Raw genomic sequence first — 12,261 nt, 5'->3', positions numbered from 1 at the left:
TATTGTGCGAGACCTGGGGGGCACTATATTGTGTGGGACCTGGGGGGCACTACATTGTGTGATAGCTGGGGGGGCACTACATTGTGTGATAGCTGGGGGGCACTATATTGTGCGAGACCTGGGGGGCACTATATTGTGCGAGACCTGGGGGGCACTATATTGTGCAAGACCTGGGGGGCACTATACTGTGTGGGTCCTGGGGGGCACTACATTGTGTGATAGCTGGGGGGCACTATATTGTGTGCTACCTGGGGGGCACTATATTGTGTGCTACCTGGGGGGCACTATATTGTGCGAGACCTGGGGGGCACTATATTGTGCGAGACCTGGGGGGCACTATATTGTGTCATTTCTTTCTATTGTGTAGGGAATAGTAGGTAAAAATTTTTGTAACATCCTTCATTAACCTATTTTATATACTTTTAGTAGAAAACAGGCTCTAAAGTTATCCCTAGCAACTCTCTAAATTAGCATTGCCTGGGAGAATCCACATACATTTGTATTGCCGGTAAGTTCTGATGTAATAGTTGCTAAAGGGGTTGGGGGTCACATCAGATAGCTGTACAGTATATTAGCTTTATATCACCAACAATAGAGTCTGGTACCGCTACTTGAAGTGCCTCTTCATTGACACCTGTTACATCTCTATATACTGGCAATCAGGGTCGGACTGGCCCACCGGGGGACCGGGGAATCAGGCTTCCTGTATTACCATTCACAGGCTTGTAGGCTTGTGAATAAGCTAATCCCCTATACTTACCTGACTGCTCCGATGCCTCCTGCCTCTTCCTGCTACGGGCGCACATTATGTCATATTAGTGCGCCCGGAGCAAGAAGGAGTGGGACCAAGGAGCCGATAGGCAAGTACTGACATAATGCTGCCATGGAGGAGGGGGACCAGTGAAGGGGCTACTGTATCGGCCATACAGTGGCCCCTTCACTATTCCCCCCCCCATACAGTTGCCAACTCACTCAGCCCCCACCCCCCATATAGTGGTCCCTTCACAACCCCCCCTCCCCCCAATACACTGGTTCCCCCATACATTTGACCACTGTATGGGGATATATATTCTCCCTATACAGTGGCCAACTCACCTGCCCCACCCCCCTACAGTGGTCCCTTCACTATTTTCCCCCATACACTGGTTCCCTTCCCTCCCAACCCCATAAAGGGTCCTCTATACTGTATGGGGGCCATTGATGGGGCCATTATATTGTGGGGCAGGGAGTCAGTGAGGGAGGGCAATATCCTGGAGTATATTATAGGGGTTGTCCAAGCAAAAATGGACAACCCTGTTAAAGTTTAAATAAGCTGGGGACAGTGTAAAAAAAAAAATCATTCTCCCCTATCCCCGTTGCTCCGTTGTTGTGCGGCACCTGCCAGTTCATCTGCTCCCGCAGTGTCTTTCGGCGTTGTGCAGAAGCTGCTGACCACTGACGCTAGGTTCACACCTGCGTTTGGGGTCTCCGTTCTATGGTTTCCGTCTTCTGCATGCCAGAAGACGGAAACCATAGACCGGGTCCGGCCGTGCGCGGCGGTGAGCGTTTTATGCTCTCCGCCGCGAAACCGGATTTTTTTATCCGGACACAGAGTACTGCATGTCCGACTCTGTGTCCGGATTATAAAACCCGGTTTCGCGGCGGAGAGCCTAAAACGCTCACCGCCGCGCACGGCCGGACATCTCTCAAATTGAATGGGTGAGAGAGACTCCTGCAGGTTTCCGTATCCTGCCTGTGTTTTAGGCAGGAAACGGAAACCTAAGTACGGAGTGCCGGGCCGCAGATGTGAACGAGCCCTGAGTCCAAACAGCGAAGGGCCTGAATGTCACTACCTGTGACACCATGAGTCTTCTTTCTTCAGCACAACGCCAGAAGAAACCCGGGAAAGCAGAAAAACCGGGAGGTACGGGACAACAACAGGGCAACTGGGACAGGTGAGTATGTATATTTTAAATTTAGTTTCACTGCCCACAACAGATGTAATAATTTTTTTTTTCTTGAATTAAGCCAAGGGAGGTGCAACGCCCCCCCCGAAAAAAAAATGAAAATACCCAGATACCCGGCCCCCAGGCTGATCTGCTATACAGAGCCACTTCCGTGGCCCGTCCTGTACACAATCCCAGCTGGAAGCAGAAAGCTCTGTCCACTGTTTATCAGCCGGCACCTTCATTGCATCTCAGCACTTATTGAAGTCAGTGAGATTTGAGCTACAGTGAATGTTCCAGGCTACAATATGGTGGACGCAGCTTTCTGCTTCTGGCCCTCTGTTGTCTACAGAACGTACGCCGGAAATGGCTCCATACAGCTGATGGGGCCTATGTGTCAGCCCCCCCATCAATCAGGTATTTATGGTCTATCCTGGGCATAGGCCATAAAAATCATTAAACCTGGACAACCCCTTTAATATGTCCCACACAGTTTATTATAATTTAATGGCCCCATCACTGTTCCCCATACAGTATGGGGACCAATGAAGAGGCCACTGTATGCAGGGGACCAGTGAAGTGGTCAGAAACAAATTAGGCCCAGACAACCCCTTTAAAAAGGTTGTCCATAAATTGCAGTGATCCCTGTGGCTGCCACGGAGGTGTAAAATTTTAAAATAAAACAAAACATACTCACCTGTCCCCAACACCCTGTTGTCCTCCGCCTCTGTCTGGTCTCATGGCGACACTTCATTTCTGGAAATCCTGCACCCAATTCGTCTTAGCAGTCACATGAGGTGCAGGACTCCCAGCAAGAAGGTGCCAGCATAAGACTGAATGGAGACTGGCGGAGGACAATGGGGTGCCAAGGACAGGCGAGTATGCTTTTTTACTTTAATCCTCCCGCCCGACACATGAGTTGCTCCAATTTTTGGACAATATCTTTAAAGAATTTATCAATGTTTCTAATATTTATGGCCTGTCCTTAGGATATACCAACAATATTACATCTGTGATGATACAACAGCCAGGACCTCTGTAGGTCACCTTTTCCAGGACAGCGTGACTACAGGTAATGGTGACAATTCTAGGAGCCACGCTGCTCTCTTGCCATACAGGATGTAGCAGTGGGTTTAGATAGTGCAGTGGTGCCCATCGTATGGCAGGTGAGCAGCATGGCTCCCAATATGTTATTATCTTTAGCCTCCCTGTCTCGGTATAGCTGATCTACAGGGGTCCTGGCGGTGGGCACCTAAAAATAATTCCACTGGTGGGCCCTAGACACCCCAGTCCGACCCTGCTGGCAATACATCATAAATGCAAGATGGCTTACGTACAGCATAGGGAGAATGTTAGATCCTGTTTTCTATTAAAGGGAAGTAACATAATAAACAAAAAAATATTACAAAAATTTCCACCAAACATCACCTGACACGATAGTAAAAAACCCTTTCCTATACATTTAGTTACAGACTATTCCATCACTTACATGACTTATCTAATGTATTTCTTTAACAGATTCCACTCTGAAGACTCTATGTCTAATTCTCAGTTGTCATAGACCTGTTGGGTAGAGACTAACTGCTATGACGTCTTCCATTCTGCAGAGATATCAGAGTGAATGTCAGTTTAGGAGATGGAGGAACCACCCGGTATGTGGAAAAAGAAGATATATTACAACGTTTTCCAGCTGTTGATTTAGAAATCATATGTAACTCCTATTTTAGCAGTCCAACCATCTGTTGTTCTGGACCTTCTATGAACCAGAACAACGAACAGCCATCACTAGTGTGAGCCTAGAATAGTTTATATGGCACTTTGAATAGCGCAAAATGCAAAATGTAAATAAAAAAAACAGTCAACAGTTAATAAGTAAGTTATACGTATCCAAGACGGTGCCATTGAAAATCCATCTTGTCCTGTAAAAACCAAACCCTCCTATGTAACAATGAGAAACAACACTAAGTAAAACAAAAAAATGTACTGCAGTATTAACTACCAAACTAGGCCTCATACGTAAAGGGTTAAAAATAGACCAGTAAAACAAAAACAACACCATAAACCTGCGCCACCGTGCACTAGTACAGTAGATGACTTGTCACACCGAGCCCTCGTGTCCAAACAGACAGATTCACAGTACACGACAAAACAGGCCATTAGACGTGCACAACATCCCTCGTAAGTGCGCCGCGCAACAGCCAAGATCAAAAATAACCTCCTACCATCTGTCAAAACCAATACGCTTCTGCTTATTTAGCAGTCATGCCGAATCCATCACAACAAGCTAGTAAGAAACCCACAACATGCTTGGTCAATTTAATATGTAGAGCGCGTGTCATCGCCCCCGGTGCGGCCACATGGAAGGATCCGGCCTGTGTATTCCCGACCATAGCCATCTGTTATTGCTTTATAGTTCTAGGATTGGGAATCTTTGGCTGATCCATCTAGTGACAGGGCCGTCCGCTCCCGGGAGAGTCAGGAATTGTCTGGGATCCGCACTGACGTCTTTACACGACAATCATCCTGTCATTGAAGAGCGCGCCATAAATATTTAACCTTGTAGACAGCGGCGCGGCGACAATACGCTATTCCCCGGCAGTAAGTGACAAGGAAAGGAAATCTGTAGCAAGGACCAGCCAAGAACATGCCGCTCTTAGGTCTCATATTGTGGAACTGCGGCTGTGTAAGTATCAGCAAAGATACGGAGATTTCATGAACCTTATTGAAGACGTTGCGGAAAAGCTTCTAAAAACGCTGAATATTCATTTTATCTGCAGAATAGTGAACTCATTTTTCCTTTGCGCAAGGCAGGGGGTATTTATCAGGACGAGGGGGCAAATATCAGAAGAGGACAGGAACATTGCCCCATGAGCGGCGCTAGGTCTGTCCTACAGAAGTGGTTTTTGCATAAGCTCTACAGCAAGTTCCTTCTCCTGTACTGACCACCGACTTGTGATGTGGACGTTTCGTTCTCTATCTGAATAGTGCAGTGTGTATAACACAGTCCTGTGCCGCAGCTGCTGCAGAACATCATAAAACACACCGTAAATACAGCAGAGCTACTTTATGAAAAGCAGATTGAACAACCATGTTGGATTTTGCAGGATAGGCCTGGAATTCTAACTCCATCTGAGTGTCCTGGAAGGTCAACCACATGTCCTACTAGGTGTGGTGAAGCCCCAGAGATGCTGTGTAAGCACCAGGTGGCGCTGTACTAAGGTAGAAGATGAGGGAGGAAAAAGCTTACATAAAAGACGTACACCCTACATAAACATACACGTTACATAAAAGACCAGCCCCAGAGGATCAGGGAAGCTGAGCCCTGGCCAATGAGGCTTCTTCATTTTGGAAGCTGCAAGGAGAAAGTAAAGTAAAGTAGTGTCATGTAGAGAGACACTAAAAAGAGGGGAGGAGGGGGATGCTGGTGCAGGTGCAGAGGGATAGAGAGTCGGAAGAGAAAACTAGAAGGAAAAGGCAAAGGATTGGCCACAGCAGAGCGTCAGAAGAAGACTACACGTCAGGACACCGATACTATTGGTTAGGTAACATCTTTGATACACCCTCTTGCACCAGGCAAATGGAGATTAAGAGGTCCCCTATAGCATATCCACAGAGCAGTATATAGAGATATACAATGTTCAGCAACTTTATTATCAATAAGGACGAACACAATTCCAAATGGTAACATCACTGCCTAATGAAGCGTAATAATAATTATATCAATACAATATACACCATAATAGAGACCCATATGTGACATTATATCCATGTGTGTGCACATATAGAGTAACTATAGTATAGTATAGTAACTAAGTCACTTCCTGGACTTATTGCAGCGAAGAAACCACATGGTAATGTTCTGACAATGGAGCAATGGACCACAGAATTCTCTAGAAATATCCCTTCGGTTTACTTACAAATTGAGGTTAATAAACATGACACAGAGCTCACGCAGGGGCGCTGCAAACATCAACCCCTCACCAATGGACGTCCAGTGATGTGATAATTGCAGAGATGTCAATGCAGGTGGATATTACATTACGTGAGATTACACAATGGCTTATTCTAAGGAATAAGGAGATCTAATCCCCAACCCCTCACCGAGCACAACCACAGTGCTGTATACTTGGGGGTTGCTGTTGCATTTAAAGGGATTGTCCAGATATTATTAGAAAAGTTGGGATGGTGAAAAACAGATAAAAAACCTCCTATCTATCTCCAGCACTCCTCTGTACAGTTTCGGTCCCCGACTAGCCAGGAAACAGAGGGGTTCACACGACCCCTGAGACCAATCATTGACCTCTGGGACCAGTGACTTGGAGACATCCTGGATTCCTTACCATAGACTTCTGAGGATTGAGCTCAGCTGTAATATAGGTCTCTCCGCTTGTTGTACTGGGACTGTACAACAAAGCATCTGGGATAGGTTAATATGATTCAGACAGCGCCCCCTAGGTCTGTTGTCCGTCTGCATTCACCCCATGTAAAAAACATGACAGAACCTTTCTTCTCTAATGTTTTTTTTTACTCTTCTAATGGAAAAAAAAGTCCTGCGTGCGGTAATGGGGGAGTTCAGAATACCGTTGTGAATGTCCATTGCATAGGATGACAGCAACGGACATTAAACTGTCGCAGAGAACGGTTAATGATTCGGTGTCCGTTCCCATTGACGCTAATGTAAACAACATGATGGAAGATAAAGCTCTGCATGTATCACTTACTGACCTGACATGGAGGCCCCTGGATATTTGCCCCTTTTGCCCCCTCCCCACTAGGCGGCCCACGCTGAGTGTGATATATCACGCCTTGTCCTGTTCGCTTCCCTATCCCTTATCTACCAGGTACTAAATAAGATTTATGGCAGGCCTGGTGGACTTGGGCTGCTGGCAGGGGCTTCTGGCATGGCTACCCTCACACTGTCCTCAGTTCTTTGCTGACTCTCACTTCTTTAGATTGTCTAATTGATGCTCCAGGAGTGAAGTCGCTTCAACTCCAGAATATTCTACAATTTAATCATGTTAAATTTATGCTTTGCTGACATTTTGTTGACTTAACACGGTACTTTGTTTAAGTGGATTAGATCCTGGCTAGAATCAGATTCCCGGGGCTGCTGAGCAGAAGTAAGTGATGTTACAAATGCTGTTTCATTCTAAATTTTATGGCCCACTTTACATTTTGGAAAAAAGGTCATCTAGACTGTTTAATGCAGGCACAGAACATACTGTACTAATGTATAGCTCCCGAAACCTGCTGGAGTAAGGAAAATGTGCGAAAACTCATATCCATAGAGATGGGGGTGGTTGGAAAAGGACCTGGATTCAGATTTTGGATCTGCTTGTTACTGACTGATGGCAATGACTAATATTTATGGGGCTATTGCTACTATGGTTGGTGTCAGCATGGTAGATAATGTGGATCCAGTAGGTGGCGCTGCCTGCTATGCTGTGGATCCAGTGGGTGGAGCTGCCTGCTATGCTGTGGATCCAGTAGGTGGCGCTGCCTGCTATGCTGTGGATCCAGTAGGTGGCGCTGCCTGCTATGCTGTGGATCCGGTAGGTGGCGCTGCCTACTATGCTGTGGATCCAGTAGGTGGCGCTGCCTGCTATGCTGTGGATCCAGTAGGTGGCGCTGCCTGCTATGCTGTGGATCCGGTAGGTGGCGCTGCCTGCTATGCTGTGGATCCAGTAGGTGGCGCTGCCTGCTATGCTGTGGATCCAGTGGGTGGCGCTGTCTGCTATGCTGTGGATCCAGTAGGTGGCGCTGCCTGCTATGCTGTGGATCTAGTAGGTGGCGCTGCCTGCTATGCTGTGGATCCGGTAGGTGGCACTGCCTACTATGCTGTGGATCCGGTAGGTGGCGCTGCCTGTTATGCTGTGGATCCGGTAGGAGGCACTGCCTGCTATGCTGTGGATCCAGTAGGTGGCGCTGCCTGTTATGCTGTGGATCCGGTAGGTGGCGCTGCCTGCTATGCTGTGGATCCAGTAGGTGGCGCTGCCTGCTATGCTGTGGATCCAGTAGGTGGCGCTGCCTGCTATGCTGTGGATCCAGTAGGTGGCGCTGCCTGCTATGCTGTGGATCCAGTAGGTGGCGCTGCCTGCTTTGCTGTGGATCCAGTAGGTGGCGCTGCCTGCTATGCTGTGGATCCAGTAGGTGGCGCTGCCTGCTATGCTGTGGATCCAGTAGGTGGCGCTGCCTGCTATGCTGTGTATCCAGTAGGTGGCGCTGCCTGCTATGCTGTGGATCCAGTAGGTGGCGCTGCCTGCTATGCTGTGGATCCAGTAGGTAGCGCTGCCTGGTATGCTGTGAATCCAGTAGGTGGCGCTGCCTTCTGTGACTGTTACCATAAGGCACCATCTGCTGTATCTATATCAAACCAGGTGGGTCAGGGTTGCATCAGGGGTGAACCTGCCCTCTTCGCCACCCGAGGTGGACGACAGAAAGCCGCCCCCCCCCCCCCCAGGAGGAGGGGGCGGAGCAAAGGGGGCATGGTGGAGCAAAGGGGGCAGGGCTTAGCGGCGTTCGCAGGCAGAGAGCAGGCAGGGAGAGGACCTGCTCTCTGCCTGAGCGTGAGGGGTAGCGTGGAGCGTGGAGCAGCGCTGCTCCAACGGCCTCCCCAATCCACCGCTCAGTGCTAAGCCAGTCCAGGACAGCTTGTCCTGGACTGGCTTAGGTAAGCAATAATGCCGCCCTCCCTGGGGCCCTGGCATAGCGCCGCCTGAAGTGGTCACTTCAGGTCGCCTCATGGGAGGTGCGGCGCTGGGTTGCATTTAGGAGAGGCATAGTTAGCTTTTACTTCAACAATGCAACACCCAAAAATGCTGAGACTCCCAGAGCCAAGGCAGCGCCACCTACTGGATCCACGACACACCTGACTTAAACCACTTCATTCTAGACTACACTGTGAGTCTGATACAGATTTATATATATATATTTATCCTAGATTTTAGGAACTACAAATTTTTAGTATTAGGATTTCGATCCAGGTTTTATCCAATTGTCATATTTGGAATTGGGCAGAATTTTTTTCCTCTGATGGGGCAATTGGCATCAGGCTCAGGATTTTCTTTCCTCTGGATCTACTCAGTGTCTTTATAAGTTGGTCTTTATGGACTTGTATCTATCCACACTTATCATACATATCCTATATTTCCTCCCATGCTTTATGAGAAGGACAAGGTGTGACTAAGGCGTATACACATGACAGTGAATAATGGCCGTGTGACGTCTGTTTTTGTAACGTGTCACACAACAGCATTGTATTCAGTGTCAGTGAATGGGGGCTAGTCACATGACTGTCCCTTGTAATTTACTGTGAAAATGTAGGTCATGTCCTATTTCTGTCCGTTTTCATGGACTCAAATGTATGTTGGCTATATGATCACAGGTGCCCCCTGGGTGCAAGACGGCCATGAAAAATTGACTTTTTTCATGGCCATCTTTCACCCCAGGTGTTTGCAAATTGCTGTTGAAATAATGCAGCAGAAACGCATCGTGTTTTCTTCTGCAGCATTTGTCATTGCATTTTTGCAAACTTTTTCTCAATTTTCTTCCACCTATAAATACCATTTTATAATCTGTAATTGACTAAGATATGGCGGTGAAGGTGAGCACGCCGCTTCTCCTTAACTTGCTTTATACTTGGAAGCACTACATTGATCTCTGTTGGGTTTGGGTCTCTGCCCCATATTATGCCTCCTCCTTGTAATATAATATCCTATGTTCTGTCCTTGATATTGTCGCAAGTGATAAGATACAACTCATGGTATATTGCAATAAAAATGTGATACCTTGTAGCTTCCGGATCCCAGATAACAATATCTGCATCCGAGCCTTTCGCTATTTTCCCCTTCCTCGGATACATGTTAAAAATTCTCGCTGCATTGGAACTTGTGACAGCAACAAATCTGTTCTCATCCATATCACCGCTGTGCTGGAGGGCGAAGAAGAACAGGATGTAACACCTGGACGATGACATTGTCAGAAGAAGGCACAATACACAGCACAAGGTAAGCAGGGGCCTGCGAAAGGTTTTGCATTGGCCCAGATTTTTCAATAAATTGGAATTGTCTTTACATTTTTTTAGATTTAATCCTTTGCAAAGAGAGCCGGCCACTGCGTTCTATAGACAGCAATAGCAACAGTGACATCTACTGGACAAGAGGACTGACTGCACTACAGTAATGGTCACATAAGTGGGGAGGATGGAATCAATAAGTGATAGTATTATATCATATAATATATATGTGGCTGTTTACGTGAAAAGGGCCCAGATCGTCGATACTAATTATAGAGAAAATAGTCCAAAACATATTTGGGTAAAAAAATCACAATTTTGTTTTATGCAAAAATTTTATTTAAAAATATGTCAAGTTTACAAATTTGTTGAGACTTTTAAGAATTCGGACAATGTTACACCATAACCGTTACAATGATACCAAGAACTCCATATCGACAGTGTGGGCCCTTTTCACATAAACAGCCATATATATATATATATATATATATATGACGTTGTTATGTCTTGCCTTGTGTGAGCTTTACTAGGGACATGGGTCAATAAGAATGCATTTTGTGGTCAGCACTGCAGGAAACGACTACGACTACATAAAGACTTTTGTTGTTGAGGATTTTACTGTGATCTCAGAAATATTCCCCTCCCCACACCCAATGAGACACCAATACACTAGACAGGACTCGTGATTGCTATGGCATCCACTCTACGGGGCCTGGAACTAAACCACTTAATTTACTTCCTGCAAGGGTGATATATTGGCTACCTGCAGCTACCACTAGGGGGAGCTCACTGCATACAATCTACGCAACTGCTATTGAGTTCTAGTCGTATCCAGATTCAAATAGCCTCCCCTAGTGGTGACTACATAATGGATCAAGTCAGAAAAACAGCCCCACTTATACCAATATACTATGAAACTACTTGAGATTTGACTCAAAAATGGAATAGAGAGCAGTAAATATAATAAAGGTGATGTCCATTCTAAGCTTTGTTCGGGATTACCTGGTTGTCTGTCAGGTGCTGTAGCACAAAAACTTAAAGGGGTTTTCGAGGATAAGAATATTGACGAGCTATCCTAAGGATAGGTATCAAATTGTCACCCAGCACCCCCACCAATCACCTGTCCTAAGCAGCTGACACACAGAGAACGGAGCAGGAAGCAGACAGCGCTGTTCTCTGTGTAGTAGCTGAACCATTCAAGTAAAGGAGAGCTGATCTGCAGTACCTGGTCTGGCCACTACACAGGGATGAGTGCTGTTTGCTACCTGCTCCATTCTCTGTGTATCAGCTATTTAGAACAGCTGAGAGTGCCAGGTATCATATCTAGAGATGAGCAAGTATTGTTCAGATCAGCCGATCCGAACAGCACGCTCCATAGAAATGAATGGACGTACCTGGTACTTCCGCTTTGACAGCGGCCAGCTGCTTAACCCCCCGCGTGCCGGCTACGTCCATTCATTTCTATGCGAGCGTGCTGTTCGGATCGGCTGATCCGAACAGTACTCGCTCATCTCTAATCATATCCCAACCAACCTAATATTCTGGACCTATCTGTAGGATAGCTAATCAATATTTTACGCCAGGAAAACCCCTTTAACCGATGTGAGGCTGATACTGACTGGAGGCATGTGCTATTAGACAAGTCACAATGAAAGCCATAGGACCATTTTATCTCTTACCACTCCTTTCTCCCAGACCACTGACATTCTGTCCTCAACGCCGTTCACCCCATTTGGAATTTTAGTGAAGTCGTCTTTCCCGAGGGCCTTCTGGCAGGTGTCAAATGTGCAGTTATCTGTTCCCGTAACACTCAGGTCATCACTGCAACATGAAGGAGAGTCAGGAGGGGTCGCACGTAGATCTGTACATACTAGACCAGTAATGCAGGGTTAATACTATAAATCTCAGAACATGGGGACTAGATATTAGCCTGTGAGCTCTGTAGTTCTCTCTACCACTGCGCTCTAACAGATTGTGCCTGTCCCCTACCCAAAGCAAGGTGTCTATTCACACAGAGACAGCCAGCTCCAGGGGTATATGCCCTTCAGACCCTACACCAGTCCTCTACAAGCTTCTGTGGAGCCTCACTATGAAGTACAGGTTGGGGCACTTCTGGGTATAGACTGACCTCACGCGCATGTGCAGTACATGCGCACTACACTTTACAAAGTGCCATGACCTTTACTTCATAGTATAGCCTCTGCAGAGCTTCGCTGTGAAGTAGAGGTCATGGCACTTCCAGGTATAGACTGACCTCTCACACATGCGCAGTACATGCGCACTACACTTTCTAAAGTGCCATGACCTGTACTTCATAGTATA

General features: G+C 46.8%; 1 protein-coding gene across 1 annotated transcript in view; it reads right to left on the bottom strand.

Moving 5' to 3' along the window:
* DPYS (dihydropyrimidinase) overlaps positions 1–12,261 on the bottom strand; it is a 33,835-nt gene that overhangs the window by 8,907 nt on the left and 12,667 nt on the right. Inside the window, exons 6-7 of the mRNA XM_075270269.1 lie at positions 11,619–11,760; positions 9,713–9,855 (exon numbers count right to left, since the gene is read on the bottom strand). Of these exons, the coding sequence (XP_075126370.1) occupies positions 9,713–9,855; positions 11,619–11,760 (285 nt within the window). The remainder of the gene's footprint in view (positions 1–9,712; positions 9,856–11,618; positions 11,761–12,261) is intronic.

This window comes from Leptodactylus fuscus, chromosome 4 (genome assembly GCF_031893055.1).
Source record: "Leptodactylus fuscus isolate aLepFus1 chromosome 4, aLepFus1.hap2, whole genome shotgun sequence".
NCBI lineage: Eukaryota > Metazoa > Chordata > Amphibia > Anura > Leptodactylidae > Leptodactylus > Leptodactylus fuscus.
Note: the sequence above shows the minus strand (reverse complement) of the source record. Positions and strands in the feature narration are given on the sequence as shown.